Source organism: Pezoporus wallicus, unplaced genomic scaffold (assembly GCF_028554395.1).
Source record: "Pezoporus wallicus isolate ANWC-B61680 ecotype Strahan unplaced genomic scaffold, APGP_CSIRO_Pwel_v1 contig_8705, whole genome shotgun sequence".
Classification (NCBI taxonomy): Eukaryota; Metazoa; Chordata; class Aves; order Psittaciformes; family Psittacidae; genus Pezoporus; species Pezoporus wallicus.
The window spans coordinates 432412-449042 of NW_026638439.1; the positions used below are offsets into that span (position 1 = coordinate 432412).

A 16631-nucleotide genomic window follows, 5' to 3' on the forward strand; every position below is an offset into this window, starting at 1 on the left:
CCTCTCTGAATCTTGTCATTTACCAAATGCCTCAGCGCTGAACACGGTTCTATCCCCATGGCCACGCCAACACAATTCTCTTTAATACAAAGGGGATCCTTGTAGGACAAATGATGTTTCTTCAGCTCTGAGTTCTTCAGTGCTGTCAGGTGAGTGTCAGGAGAGGGCTCAGACACGGGAGCACTGACACAGAGATTTGGAAATTGAATTAAATAGCTCACAAGCCTGTTTTTGACTCCGCGTGCTCCCCCCCTCCCTTTAAGTAGGTCACTCTGCCTGCTATGGAAATCAGCTCGGCTTCAAAGCAGGTTTGCTCCTCTCCTGCCTTATCTCCTACATACTAGAAATGTGCAAAGCATTGTAAGAGCAAAGGCTAATTTCAGACTAATTTGATTTATTCCTGCCATGGGTTTAAATATGAAACTGTATTTACTTGTCAAAAATAGCCACGAAACATGAAAAAGGAATGCAAGCTTGCAAGGTATCTGCCATACAGTTAGGTCTGAATATGGTACGTAGCTACAAGTCCAATCCCCAACAGATAATAAAATGCAAATGGAATACAAAAGGACTTTGTGACCTAGCAAGGGGGGGAAGAAGAGAAAATCTCTTGAATTAGATATCAATGATACCAATTTCAGCCTGAAATATAGGCTCTACCTTTTTATTTCTTTACCCTAACATAGAGCTTTCCAATTCACACTGGCGCTTAATAAAGGGCGCAAAACAAGCACAATCCCAACCCTGCTGAAATCCCTGGGAAGAATGCAGCTTCCACCCATAATGACAGAAGCGAGCTCCTTGGGCTCATTCCCAACCCACCCCCGTGAAGGGACACAGGTAGGATCCACTCAGCAGCAGGATTTACAATCCAGACACTCCAGCTACTGGGTTTTAAACACTGCCATCAGTTTGAGCCATCCCCATGACAGACTCACAGAAAATGCAACTAAAGGTATGAAGAGGAATTCCAGTGCTAACAGAAGGCAAGCACTGAGAAGGTTTTACCTAATATCAGCCAAAAAATGAGTCAAAGAAAATGAACCACAAGAATTCTATTAGTGCTTGAATGCTCCATCAGCAATTTTGTTTTAAAAAGAGAAAAGGGAAAAAAAAAATCATTTTAGAATTCAAGTATAAAGAAATTTCCTAAGCCTGGAAAAGCATTTGCCTTATGCACCTCTGAAGATAATCACCTGGTACAAGAGCCTGACACAGCACGATCAGCAAAGTTCTCCTAACTCACAGTTGTGCCACTTCAGCCTGTTCTTTTGCTCCACTGATCCAGTCAGAAGACTCCTGGATCAGCTTTTTGCCTTTTTCCAACCCTAAGTGTTTAAGTTTCAGTTCTCTAAGATTTTAAGCCGAGGTTCAGTGTGGAGGTGTGAGAAATGCAAAGGAAGAAGCAGGCTAAAAGAAAAAATATCCTCTTTTTTTAACTTGTTAAGGAAAGAGAGAGGCTGTTGGTGTGAAGCTGCCTCTTACAGCAGCAGCACTTTGCCTTCCAGCCAGCAGGAAGGCAGCCTGTGGCTAAGGAGCAAGAAAGCAGCTCAGGCAATGTAGAAGCATATGAGGTCTGTGCCAGAGGAGCTGCTTCTGGTTGATGATGCTCAGCATGGGAAGGACCTGCAGCACATGGTACCCCTGGCACCAGAGCTGCTTCTTCCAAGTCAGAAGGAATTATTTCACAGGATGTGAAGAGAAAGGACTGTATTCAAAGCTTCGCTTACATTTAAGCTTCCTTAATAACTTAAGGATCCGGTTCCAGACTTCAGTGCTATCCAGTGCACCCCAGCCTAAAGCATTGCCCATGTGCTGGGAGATGCTCACAACCCGTGTTTACTGCTAGGACATACCTGCCAAAACCTGAGGTTTAAAACCAACATAACTGCAATCGGCCTGGAGGCTTCTCAAATTGGAAAGAGCAATATTAATATTAATATGTAGCATTTTATAGTAGGAAACAAACACAGAAAGTTGACAGCATTGTGCCTTAAGCCCTAGAATCAACTGGGACTTTTGGCAGCACATGCTGGAGAAGACAGCAGCAGCTGTCAAGTCACAGCTGGAGTTGCCTCTGGTGGTGATTGAGAAATGGGATTCAGAAAAAAAAGAGAAGAAAAAAAAAACCCAACAGGTAAAATTCAAGGTAAAATGAAGTGTGGGGAGGACAGACAACTGAGTTAACAGCCTCTCCTTGGTTGCAGAGCACCCGGGTTGTGTATTTTAATTTAAGTACAGCCCCTGCTTCCTAACCTGCACTTTACAGGTTCTTCTTTTTTATCACCACTTCTCTTGCACTCTCAGCTCTGCTTTGCAGTGAGGGCCATCAGACTGTAAGACTGGGATGGGTTGATTCTGGCTAGAGGCCTGGTGCCCCCCAGAGCTGCTCAGTCACTCCCCTCTTCAGCAGGAAGGAGAGAGAAAATGGAACACAAGGCTCGTGGGTCAAGACAAGGACAGGCAGAGACCCTCTCCACAAACTGCTTGCAAAGTCACTGCCCAGATTGTCCCCTTTCAACAGCCACATTTCCTCTACTGTAAATGTGTTGGAAGACCCTAAGGACAAACAGACAGGAACTCCCAAAAATGTGCCCCACACCAGCCCCCCCCACCCATCTGCCCTCTCCGACTTGGCACGAACTTACACCCCAAAACAACACTCACTGAAAAGATGAGTGTGCTCTCCAGCACTGCTGCTCCTCTGCCAAATCCAACTATTTCTGCTTCCACTGGGGACCCGTACATCAAAACCTTCTAATGAAGAACAGTACGAGGCGAGCATTAATGCCAACCTGCAGAAATCACCCGCACTACTCAATTCTCAGACATAATGAAAACAGTCACCAGCAGTTAGCCTGAAACTAGGACATCTGCAGCATTTAAAATACCTACTACAAATGAGAACTACTTAGGCACATCATAAGTAGTAAATGGCAAATATTAGGAGTTATGGGAAAAGAGATCATTAAAGCAGGTTTTAATAGCCCAGCCTTTCATACATTCATGTGGGAAAATCCAGTCAGCACACACTTTGAGGATTAAGCCTACATTAAGAAACAAACTGCTTCATTTCTGGAGTTGTAAAAACAAAGGTTAAATATCTGCTTCAGCACAAACCTGTAATTTTTCCACAGTGACAGTATTGTTTTGCTTTACACAGCTAATAATACCTGCCCTGGTTTATACCCACACATCTCCTCAATGCTCTACAAGGCTAACACTTTAATCACTACAACAGCAGAAACACCCAAGAACCCACATTCGGCACTAAGGCTTCTAGAAGGAACCAATCTCCTCACTTATACTTCATTTCTATGCAATATTAAGTTGAAAATAACACTTTTTTTTTTTCTGAAGAAAGCCATTTTTCCACTACTTGTAACAAAGCCACTCAGCCACCGTACTACATTCAAGCATCCCTGGAGCAAACCAGAGATGCTGCACAGGGTCACTGCTCCCTGCCCATGTGCCTGCCTGCATTCCTTGCCCCATGCTCCCCCCCCCCAGTTCCCATGTTGCCCACCCACATCAGTCTCCTCATCTCCCCCTTCCATGCTCCTGTAATTTCTCAGCCTCGGGATTCTGGAGCAGACAGTTCAGTCCCCCCCATCCTCCTCCCTTTATACCAGCTTTTGTCCCTTCCATGGAACATGTTTTCCTCATACATCATTTCCAAAAACATCTGGACCAGTTTGCTGGGATTAAAGATAAATGTGATCTTGACAATATTTGATCACCTCAGCCCAACTGGAAAAGTTATAAACAAATTCAAGCAATTCTTATTATGGAAAGAGCTGGGCAGCCTCAGAATAAGATGCTACCAGAGCATCCACACCTGGGTCTGCAGCTTTGGAGTAAATTATTTTTGTTGGCTACCCAACTCCAGTAATCACAATTCACAACTGGAGCTGGGTATTTCTGGATATACAGTTCCAGCAACGATAATCAGAGCTGGACATTCAAGGGAGTTCCAGGATATTCCAAACAGCTGCACAAAGAGCATAAATTATGCTGGTTCCGCAAATTGAAGTGCGATGTCAAAGTTTTGTTCCCTTCCTTTCGTTGCCTCTGTCCTCACTGCAGCCTGGTTCTAATTTGCAAAGTCTGATGCTGTTCCATAGGATCCAACAGGGAGCAGCAGCAGGGAGGAAAATTTGTGGTAGGAACAGGGCATCAATTAGTGTTTGGAAGTTGAGCAACTTCCTCAGAGAAGACTGACGAAAGTGTCAAACCCCATTTTACTGCCTAACCCCTTTCATGTCTGTGCAGAAGAGCTATTAAACTTCCCCAGAAGTCACTTATTGATTCAGTGCTTGATCCAAAGACAACTGAATACGACCTGACCCCAGTAACACCTTCCATGTAAGACACTGTAAAAGCTGTTACCTACCTTTAGATGCTCCTGACAGGGGCAGATTCCTAAATGAGAACTGTCTGCATACCCATACACCATCTGCATGATCCAGGTGTGACACTGTCCCTTCACACCACAGCACTAATCAAATAGCACCATGCTTGCACCATGCACCCTAACACTTCACACAGGAGAAAGCAGCTCACCCATCCCTGCCCCATTAGTTTTATTATTCATTTATTTCTCCAAACAGTGCAGTTTGTTTCTGACCTCCACCTGCAGAACTTAAAAACCAGCTCTGGCCCTTTGGGCACTGCACAGGGTCAATCAAATCCAAACAGCACCTGCCTCACCACCAGCATCTGCTCCACAACCACCATCTGCTCCACCACCAGCATCTGCTCCTCCAGACTCAGATGTCTGGTTCTCATCACCTTCCCACAAGCAAGGTCCTGCTGAGTGTCTCCTTATGAATTAGTGCATGGTGGATATTTTCCTAATTGTGGACCAAATATTGAAGCTGTCCCTCATGACTTACAGGAGCAAGGAACGCTTCTGGAGGCAGAAATCCTGAGAGCATATGCAGATAGAGGATGCTGCCTTCCCCCTCTCCACCCCTCAAAGCCCACAGAGACCCTCCAGCTTCATGACTTGGCTCAGCATGCTACTCCTGGGTGAAACCTCACCCCTGCATTCTGCTCTCACCATTTCTGCAGTCCCCCTTCCCTCCACCTTCACTTGGACATCTTCCTGCTCTATTATTTTCTTATGCATCTCCCCTAGTTGATATATAATTAATATATATTTAAACCAACATGAGTTTAAATACAAAAGCCACAGGGAATTAACATGACATTAGGTCTAATTCTACCCCCATCTTCTGCTTCGTGCTCTTGCATGATTTATGTTGCTAAACGATAAGCACTTTGGGAATGGTCTATTTCTCCCTGGTTTATAGCACAAAATATATGCGCCATGTACCAGGCTGGGCAGGGTCATAATATGAGTAGTAATCACTTAATTAGGGCCACATTCCAGTCATTCGTTATGGTAAGGAGTAAGAAGACAGTCAAGCATCTCTCTCACTTTTTCTGTTGCTCTTCGATGCCAGTTGCAAGTATCTTCAAAACAATGTAGGGCCTTGTAGGGACAGGACAAGGGGGAATGGCTTTAACCTGCCAGAGGGGAGACTGAGATGAGCTCTTAGGCAGAAGCTCTTCCCTGTGAGGGTGCTGAGGCACTGGCACAGGGTGCCCAGAGAAGCTGTGGCTGCCCCATCCCTGGCAGTGTTCAAGGCCAGGTTGGACACAGGGGCTTGGAGCAAGCTGCTCTAGTGGAAGGTGTCCCTGCCTGTGGCAGGGGGTTGGAACTGAATGAGTTTTAAGGTCCCTTCCAACACAAACCATTCTGAAATTCTATGGACAGACAAAGTGTGATGGTTTTCCTCCAATTCACTCCTGATTTTAAGGAGCTGTCTTTTTCAGATAACTCTGCATCTCCCCACCAACATGAGCATCAAAGACAGCATCAGAAGCAGCGTGTGTAACTGCTCAGTGGCAGCAGAGGGAGGCTCAGCACAGCCCTCTCCTTGCACATAAGGTTTTACATAGGGCTCTCATTGCATCATTACCACATCATTTTTAGATAACCACCAGTGAATGTCAGAATGTGGGTCGATAGCTGTTAGATTTACAGGCAGAACTAGCTATGCTTAGAGCAGTAAGACGTAAAGTATTCAATAAGTTCTTGAAGAAATCTGACCACAGGGATTGGGGGTTAGAAAACACAGTTGCTGGTACTCCCAAAACTGCTTAGGAAAAACAGCATTGTACCATTAGGATACATTACTGAAGTTGAATCACTGCTGTTGACTCATAGCAGGGTCAATATCATGCGTATTCAGCTTGAACAGCTCTTTGCAGACTTCAATAAGGACAGTTTACCAATAAAAAAATCTCCCTTTTGACTCTAACATTTGAAGGTGCAGAATGCCCAGAGATTCAGGTGTATCTATAGGAGCTGGGAACTGGCAGCCTGCCACAACATCTGGACCAGATTGTTCAGTTTTAGATAAAGATTAGTGGCATAAATCACAAAATTACCTGAGAAGGCTCATTCCAGTTTTCTTTAGTGCTCTACCTCATTAACAGGCAGATTTGCTCAAAGGCAGCATTCAGCTTTTTCATACGAGGAATGCCATGTGCTTTCTGCCAGAAGTCATGAAGATGGCAGCCAAGAGTAGACCAGAAGGACTCTACCAAATCCCACATTGACAGTATATGGCTAAAGCCAACTTTGCCTACCTGTCCTCACCAACAGAAGTGAAAGATTTACCAGACACAAGCAGGGGACTCTGTTGTCTCAGCTGCCATCCAAGAGGCCCCAGGGTGCCCAAGATGTTCAGTGAGCTCAGCTGATGTCGCACTCTGGACATGCCCTCCTGCAGCAGCAGCTGGAAGCCAGGCAGGATGCCTTTGGGCACTGAAATGTCACTCAATAGATACCCTTTGTTCTGCCAAATACATCCAATTCCAAATGCGTCTTACCGCAGACACAACAGCACAGCACTGATCCAGACTGAGGCTTGGAAATAATATTGTAATTCACATAATTACAGCACCTTTTTATTTTAACTGTACCCTTACAAAAAAATTCCTAAAAGCCACCTGATTCATTTGGCAGCATAAATCTAACATACCTTTGTCAGCTTTACCACCGAGGTAAGGTTTTGTTGCTCCATTTAGTCAGACTTGAATTAATATGCAAGAACAAAATACCAATGTTGCCACTATTTCCTGGTCATTGCTGTTGCATCTCATGAATCTCGTGTTGTCTCTGCATGATAAATGTGTTAGTGGCTTATTACTCATGCATTGCCACTGACAGTGAATATTCTGATGGCGATGCCAAACATCTATCAAAACCAAAAATTATCAGTTTCCAGTCAGCTGGGTTGTAAACTAAATGTCAGTTAAAGTCTAAGCTTCCAGATGCTTCCTAAATGTCTGTCTGAAGGCTCGCCTGTTACTTTATTATTTCTGTAAAAAGTGTTTCTCTTATTCATTCTTTAGATGGCATCAGACCCAAATGACAGTAATTTACTGAGAGCAGCTCTCAGGTGCCCTGTGGCTATGCACAAGTGAGTGTGTTTAGGCTGAGAACTTGTACTAAATCTTGCTTATTTGTGTTACTCCTAATGGGGAGCATGACAATCAAATCTGTTTGGCATAGAATAAATACTAAAGCAGCAATTTTTACCAGAGTAACACAGTTAGTTTCTACTTTAGAAATATCACGGTAGTGGAGTAAACATGGAAACAGCACCTGGGATCCTGCGTGATAACCATCCACTGATACAGCAGTCACATCCCCACAGTGTGTCACTTCATCTCCACAGCACAATCTCTTCTATCAAAGGATTTCACCCAGCGAGGCTGTGCTCATATAAAAAGCTGTTTTATTTCATTAAAGTTTGGGCCCTTCTGCCTACAAACAGTGTTTCCCTACTGTCAGCTATTTCCATTTAGTTGTTTATCTTAATCAGAGAATTTCTTAGCATTTTAGCTAATGTATTACCCACCTGTTAACATCTCAATATTACCAGTCTGGGGTGTAACACTATTACATACTAAATGGTTGATAGAACCACTTTTAATCTGCCTTATTTACACATATAATTTTTATAGTTAGTTAGCTAAGTTCATAATGTGCTTTGGGGATGATAAGTGCTACAGAAGATAAGCATTATTTTATCCTTATGGGAAGTAAATCCACATGTCTCCAAAGTGTTTTCAGTTAATTAAATGCCACTTTACAAGGGGGATAGAGCATGGAAGAGGCTGTGTTCCAGTAGCAGCCTCAGTGTCCACATGCAGTCTTCTCAGAGTTAAATTTCCTAATTGGATAAGCAGGTGAGAGCACACTCTGCAAGCAGGAGGCTGCTGGCATTGCATTTGTTCATACCTCAGCATGTGCAGATCATTCCAGCACAGGCTTCTTTAACCATCAAGGAATTTAAAGCTCCCACTCAACTTCTCACATGTGGTAAAGGAGCAGTTTCTCTCTGCACTTCTCCACTACAAGGAGACAAACCCTCGCTGTTCACCCATTTTCTGGCCAGCTTCACTTCAGCAGTTCTACTGCCCTGGCCTCTCATTTACAGTAATGTGCAAATGTTTTTTATTTTCCCTGATCTTATACACAATGTGTTGTGACTCTTCAAGCCCCTGTGTCCAACCTGGCCTTGAACACTGCCAGGGATGGGGCAGCCACAGCTTCTCTGGGCACCCTGTGCCAGCGCCTCAGCACCCTCACAGGGAAGAGCTTCTGCCTAAGAGCTCATCTCAGTCTCCCCACTGGCAGGTTAAAGCCATTCCCCTTGGCCTGCCCCTGCAGGCCCTTATCCAAAGCCCCTCTCCAGGTTTCTTGTCAGTCTTTTTAGGTACTGGAAGGCTGCTATAAACAGCCAGACAAGGCTGTTGCTTGTAGAAGGGATTAGCATCTTCTCACCATGCAATGGTCACCAGATGCATAGGGGTCTCATGATGAGCCGTATCTTTGTATGCTGTTTCATGATGCAAACTGGAGCCTCCTATATGCCACTAAAGTTAAAAAGCTGTCCCACCTTTGCTGACTCAGGATCCTGTATATGCATAATTCCCACAATTCCCCCAGTTCCTCATGGTCATCAACTGGATTCCACATTAGCCCCAGTGGAACAGAATTAGGTACACAGAAGTGTGCTTGGCACTCTCCAGGAAACACAGGATTGCCAGGAAAGCTAGATGTTCTCTTCAAGTCTCTATTCACTCCAGCTCCTCACTAGCTAAGCGGTTTTTCACACAAACACAGAAACTCCCCCTTTGTAAACACAGAGCCAAACAGAGAAGTTCATTTGTGTGGATCTCCATACAACTGGAGATAATCTGGACCACAATTTTTGCTTATGTAAATGTCAGCACACAGAAAATTAGGTTTGGACCAAGAAGACAAGCTGTAGCTAATACCTGCAGTAAAGTATACATGTTCTTTCCTCACCTTCATTAGCTTTCTCTGAATGCCTCCTGAACAAGAAAATTTCATCCATAAAAGTGACTAGACACATTAAAAATGCTCCGAATCCTTGGGTAAGTGCATGCACACACAAACTGCTCCATGTCAAAGGGCTCCCCTGCACTTCATGGCAACCAGGGCAGTCATCCGATTAGAGACCAGCAGAAAGCAACAGAAAAGCAACAAGGAAAACCCACAAGACTTGTGCAATAGTGAACTTTTAGAAATAACCAAGCACATATCCAGTTCCCAATCAGTTTGAGGCCAAGAGACAACTGAGTAGACAAATTCAGACAAACCCAAGTCTTCTCATAGATACTTTATGAATTACAGCTAGGATAACACTCAGCAAGGGCGCTGTCTGCTGCGGTGGTTCCCAGATCCTGTTCAGCATCCCCAAGGCACTGTGCCAACCACCATCTGAAAGAAGCACCCCATGGCTGACACGGCAGAGCTTTGTGCAGTGGCAACCCCAGCTAAGAGTAGCTGAAGGACACCACAAAAGCAAGGTCTATCACCTGGAAAGTGAGGGGTTACTGTATGGGGCAGATGGGACCATGTCTGCGACAGCTCTTCTGCATGGAGAGGAGTTAAGAGAGAGCCTGGTGTTATTTCCAGAATGGTACTGTAGAGAAATGTTCTTCAAAAGGAAGGATTGTGTAAACCCATTCCTTTACCAGCACCAAGGCAGTGTGTTTAAGCTTGTTTTCACAGCCAGCACTAGCAGAAATGAATAAATATATACATAAGAAGAGGGCTGCCACACCAGAGAGCTGTGCTTTCCAACATGCTTTACACTACAGGATTCAAACCCCAAAATCATACCATGGGAAGGTCAGATTGCTCTTTTGATCCCTACAGAATGCAGCTCTTCAAGAGACTGTTTTTTAAAGATGGCTTCAACTCCCACTGAAATCCAGCCAAGTCCTGCAAGGCACAAAATAATCCATAGCTGACTGCACCCAAACTGTGGTCTAGTTTCTCTCTTTGGCCAAATGCTTCCCAGTCTCCCTGAGGTGCAGGGTCTCCCCACAGGCTACTCTATATGATGTTCTGTGGCTTTGGACATGATAAACCATCAGTCAGATTTAAACCAAAGCATAACTTCACACAACAGAGAGAGCTCTCTCAGTGGCTGCGTTCTGCAGGCAGCCTGTCTGAGAGCATATGGTGATTTTGTCAGGCACTTCTCACCCGCATGCAACTTCTCTATTCTAAAGTCAAAAAAAAAACCAAGTGAGCTCCTAGTTGCATACCTCAAGCAGGCACCAGGATTTCAGCACTGGGTATTCTCCAGGTGCCCAGAATGAACATCATTTTGGGCACAGCAATCTCCTGGCTGTCAGCACACTTTACTGGCTCCTCTTAGTGGTGATAAGGATTCACCTGCCCCCCCAACCTGCTCTAGAGCCATGTGTCACTGACGCACAAGCGCAGACATCCCTCCAAGAACAGAGCACACTGTACTCTTCTCAAAATCACATGTACCAACGTGCTTAAACCACGACTACCAAATATATACTTGTCCCAAAGTTACATAAGTGCCATGCCAGAGCTATTTTTCAGCCAGACTCAGCAGTGCTCCTATAAATCAGCCCAACATGCAGCAGCCAGATAAGCTGCCACACCTGACATCTGACATGGGTTAGTGGTGGACTTGGCAGTGCTGGCTGGCTGGATTTGATGATCTGAAAGGTCTTTTCCGACCTATCTGATTCTATGATTCAGGTGCTCAGCTTTCTGCCTGCCTAAGAAAATGTTTGGGATACAGCAATGTCTCTGTTACCTTCCTGCCTCCCCTGGCCTTCAGGTGCACGAGTGCTCTTCAGCACTGAGCAGCCTCTGCACCACACCGTGCTCACAGCAGCCCACAGAGGAAGCAGCACATTCAGAGCTGTCCTTGCACTCAGCTCCTGTCACAAGCACCAGCTACTCCAACACAGCCCAGAGCACAGGAGCAGGGAGTCCCATGTTAATCTCCACAGCAGAAGGGTAATAACTTAGTGTCAACTCTCTCTGTATTTGCAGGAATGGTAGATGGCATCGTGACTACTTGTGCAATACTAAGGTCCCAGTACGAGGTCTCTTGCCTCAAACTGCAGCTATTCCCCCTTTTCAAATAAGTGCTAAAATCTTCCTGGAAACTTCTTCCCAGCAATTCCAGTTTCACAGTTTGACTGGAAATAACATCCAGCTTCCTACCCTGTTCCTCACAATTCTTATTTTTCACCTTGTTTGTCACCCAATAGTGCTGCTTCAACATCTTTGGTGCTAAGCACTTTCACAGCCAGGACAGGGTTTTCCTCAAGTCACAATGAAAATTACACTTGCCCACCCAGCTCAGGGCTTCTTGTTTTGTACCGTGCCTCCCCGAAGTACAAACACCAATTGAAACAACTACTATGCACCAGGAAAGATACCTTGTGTTCCGGCACCTGTCTCACGTCCTCAGTGCACACGTAAAATTGCAATAGCACCGACTCCACAGGGAGCCACAGCAGCTTTCAGATCCACACACACCTATCTATGCATTAGCCTCCTACTGAAAACTTGGGAGAGGGAATCACACTGACAAAAACATTAACTGGGCTGCTTCTGACACAGGCAAACTTGAATTGTTAAAGCTACAGAGATGGGAAGCCATCAACAGGGCTCTTGACTGAGATTACATTCCCAGTTGTGATCCCACAGGGAACAATTTCCAAGAAGTTAGCTTCCCCAGCCAGTGTTTTAATTAGAAACCTCACCTAGATACCTCGTATCTTCACGCCTCTCTATCCCGCATGGCATCTTTAAAACTCCCTTTCTGCATCTCCGAACTACTGAACCTGGTGAGATTTTAATGGAAATCCCTTCCCTACGCTATAAACAGAAGATTACTTGAGATTTTAATTAGCAGCTGTCAGTGCTGAGCCACAGGAAACACTGAACAGTTTGCTTAACTTACTAGAGAAAGTGTCGTTTGCTTTCCAACCTTCTGCACTCGAATGATGCAACACAATTGAGCCGTTTAAAAACTCCCTTTCACTAAACCAAACTCCAAGGTAGTAAAATCCATTCCCTCGATCAATATACAGTGTGCAGCTCCAGCCCGTGTTAGCCCGCTGAACATCCTCCTCATCCGATGCAGAAATCATGCCACTGTGATTTCCTGACCATTATTACAAACCTAAAAGGCAGCATTATGTTATTCCCATTTCCTCCCATCCTGTGCAATGTACTCTGAGCTTTAAACACAAACGGAACTTGGAAATCAGATACTAAATCGATTCAGTGCACGGAGCCTCCGTTTGCAGGTTAATACAGGAAAGAGCGCGGTTCTACCAAGCCAGCCCTGTGCCCACTGCCTCCATTCACCCCCGCGCCGTACCCTAATGACAATTAAAAGCAGCAGAACTGTTCCTACCGTTCAGCTGCCTGTAGACGATGTCTTCCAGGAGGGAAAGTCTCTTCAGCACTGCGTCCTGGATGGAGCTGATGCCGTGCGCCGTCAAGTTGGCCACTTCTGCCCTGGGGTGGATGTCATGGAAGGAGTCGCCACTCTTGGCCGTGATGGGTCTGCACTTGGCCAGGAAAAGGACGAAGCCGGCCACCGCGATCAAGTTTAACACCAGCAGGACTTTGACTCTCCGCAAAGAAGCCATCAAACTTCCCGAGGGGCCCCGCCAGCCGCCGCGCTGCCTGCAGGGGCTAAGGGAGCGGGAGCGGGCCGCCAGCCGCCCGCCGCTGCGCGCACATCCCACGGCGCGGAGGGCTGCGCTCCCCGGCCCGGCCCCGCGCTCACCGCGGAGGGCTGCGGGGCGCCGGGAGGAGAAGCGCGGGCTCGCCGAGGCGCGGCGGAGCTACGGCCCCGCACAGGAGACGCCACCGCCGCCGGGGCAGCCCGCCCCGCTCCGCCCGCCGCCGCGCTGCCGCCGGCGCAACTTCATGCCCCGCGCAGGGCGCCCGCGCCTGGGCTCCCGAGCGACCGCGGGGCCCTGCGGCAGCGCCGCCGCGCCTGCCTCCGCCGGTGCGCGGGAGGGCGCGGGGCCGCTGCTGCGCTGCGCGGACGGGGCATGCCCCGCCGCCGCGCTGCACCGCGGCCGGGAGGGGAGGGGAGGGAGGAGGGAGCAGGGGGCGGGCGCGGAGTCGCGCGCAGGTCCCGCCCCTCGCGGTGCGCGGAGAGGCGGCGGGGAGAGGTCACGCCGGAGCCCCGTGGGCGCGCAGGGCCGGCAGCGCCGCTCCGCGCATCAACCGCGCCTGCGGAGAGCGGCCCCGCCGCCGCCCGGCTGACGGCAAATCCCGGCCTGGAAGACGGAGCGCGGCGAGGGGCCCAACCCCGGGGGCTGCGGGATGAGCGGCCCCGCAGAGTTGAGTCCGCGCGTTCCACCGGCCGCCCGCAGCGTCCCGATGGGGCCGGGCACCGGTACCGCACATCTGCTGTGCAGGGTGAGGCAAGGTTTGAGCCCGCGGGGTTCCTCCAGCGGGTGGGATGCGTGCCCGTTCCTGTGTCCTCTCACCTGGAAACCCGGCTTTCCCACAGGCATGCCCTAACAAACGAAGCAAACCGTCCCGCTTTCCCACACATGCCCCAAATCCCCCGTCAGGGCACCTGAATGGCCTAAGAAGGGCTTGAGTTGGAATGGACTTTAAAGCTCACCCAGTTCTGGCCCCCTGCCACGGGCAGGGACACCTTCCACTAGAGCAGCTTGCTCCAAGCCCCTGTGTCCAACCTGGCCTTGAACACTGCCAGGGATGGGGCAGCCACAGCTTCTCTGGGCACCCTGTGCCAGCGCCTCAGAACCCTCACAGGGAAGAGCTTCTGCCTAAGAGCTCATCTCAGTCTCCCCTCTGGCAGGTTAAAGCCATTCCCCTTGTCCTGTCCCTACAGGCCCTTGTCCAAAGCCCTTCTCCAGGTTTCCTGTAGCCCCCTTTAGCTCTGAGGTCTCCCCTGAGACTTCTCAAGGCTGAACAAGCCCCAGCTCTCTCAGCTTTTTGCTGGTGCTGAGTGGAAGCTTGTCCCAACACCTGCAGGTCTGGGGGTTCTTCTGGGGGGTTCTGGCATGTGATAAACAGAAGAGTCTTGTTTCCAGAGCTGTCAACTGAGCTGCTTTTCCTCTAACAATAAAAGCACCTTTTGTTAAAAAACAAACCCATAAATCTCAAACCAAACAGATCCCAACACAGCTTTGCAGAGCTGTTTACCAGAAAGTGAAGCCACATGGCCCAGATCACCAGGAGCTGAAATTCTTATGCAAACATAAAACTACCTGCTGCTAATTTTAAACCAGCCTCAGATAAAGCTGACCCATCCCAGCCAGTCCTTCATTACACAGCGCTCCCACTAAAGCCCCTGTTGGTGCATTACACAGAAACAGCAAGATCTATTTTAACGGTAAAACCCTGGTTGGAAAAAGCTAGATTTGAAGAAGTTTGGCACATGACTATTACATATAACCCTAATACAGAGGTAACATAAAAGTCTTAGTGTATTTTCAAAAGGGGGATCAAGAGAATTTGAAGCAGCTCCTTGTTGAAGGCCAAGGAGAATATTTTTGTCCCCAGGAAAGGGGCAGAATTAAGTCTCCAAATAAAGCAGGGAGAGAGCGAGGAAGTTACAATTCATCTTACGTTAACCGTGTGCTGCTGCGTGTAGTTCCAGGACACCTGAGTGCTTGGACAATGTGCGATCCCAATTGTCACAGCATGTCAGGACATAATAAACGAGTCCAAAAAACTGTACAAAAACAAAAATCAAACCCATACTCTGCATGGGACATAGCATGAGTGCTAGCAATTTAGACTACCCATGTGCTCAGCAACCAGCTATACAGCCCTACCCTATCCACCAGGATTACCTTCAAATCCCTTCCCACGCATCTGGGGGTGTTGCTGCTTTTCTTTGTATAACAGGTAGAACCAATAGCACCACGTTTGAAGCTCTGTGAGCTAACAGCAAACAGCCATCACCTGGGCAGTGCTCAGCCCAGCTGCAGAACATCTCCCACCAGAGCAGGGTTTCACTTGAGCTTCACACCAGTGCAACACTGAAAACAATTTAAATCCCAAGTATGAAACCGTGGTTTGCTATAAGTATGAAAAGGTTTGCCAAGACCTCTCTGTAAATCAGGACTAGCTCAACCAGCACCAGGAGGGTTTGGGGTTCTTCCTTTTGTCTCATTTTTTCCATTGTCATTACATTCCTACCAAGAAGAAAAAAGCATAAAACACTGTTACTAAATAGAGAAGAACTAAAGGGTTTTTATCAGGGAGAGAAGATTAGTTTGCATGTCTAATATAAAGATTCTATTTTTGCCCAATACAGCGGAGTTCCACCAACAGCACACACGCTCTTTTCAAGTGCTAGCCAAAATAATTACTGCTCTTCTTCTGTGGGGGGAAAAATCCACCAAATCATGAATATTCAATGAATTGGTTAATGACATAATAATCCTTCAGCTCAAATCTCTGCTCCTTAACACACAGCAAACACTAGCTGCCAGTTACAAGAACTAAAGATACAAAAATAACTTCATTTCTAGAAGTTATGTCACCCTGATAGCTTTAGAAGTATATGATGGAGGTACTATGCCATGACACATCTGGAGCAGACTTTCTTCATCTTCTGGTAGATGTAAATCAGGCAGAAATAAAAGGGTTTCTTTCTACTTACTGGAGCCAGTCAGCACTGTGCGCTCCCCAGGGCACATGGCCAAGGTGCCTTCTCACAGCTCAACCCTCTCCTAACCTGCTCCAGGGCTGGCAGCAAGCAAGGGTGATGCCATGGGGACCTGTACCCGCCTGGGGAGGTCCAAACATCTACATTTCCATCCCAAACACCAGAAACAAAGCACGTGCTTGGGTCTCCTTAGATAAATCTGCTTGAGCTGCATAAACGAGCTTTTCTGTGACTTTGAATTTCTGTATAAAAACCATCATCTGCAAGAGGGAAAGGAAATCCAAAACAAACCAACCAAAAAAAAAACCCCACAAGGCCCAATTCAAAGCCATGAGCTCTTTCCTCAAAATCTGAAAGTTCTGGCTGGAGTATTGTTACTGCAATTGGGTTTCTCTGTTTTCAGGCTGAGAGATGGTGCTCAGGAGTTGCCAGTCTTTCTTTTTTCTCTCAGGCACTTGGGCCTACAAGCTGGAGAGGGACTTTGGACAAGGTCCTGCAGAGACAGGACAAGGGGAATGGCTTTAACCTTCCAAAGGGGAGACTGAGATGAGCTCTTAGGCAGAA

The 16631-nt window shown here is 47.2% G+C and overlaps 1 protein-coding gene across 1 annotated transcript in view; it reads right to left on the reverse strand.

Annotated features, from left to right (window-relative positions):
• GALNT17 (polypeptide N-acetylgalactosaminyltransferase 17) overlaps positions 1-13290 on the reverse strand; it is a 182279-nt gene extending 168989 nt beyond the window's left edge. Inside the window, exon 1 of the mRNA XM_057410692.1 lies at positions 12816-13290. Within this exon, the coding sequence (XP_057266675.1) occupies positions 12816-13053 (238 nt within the window). The 5' untranslated portion in view covers positions 13054-13290. The remainder of the gene's footprint in view (positions 1-12815) is intronic.
• Between the last annotated feature and the right edge of the window lie 3341 nt (positions 13291-16631).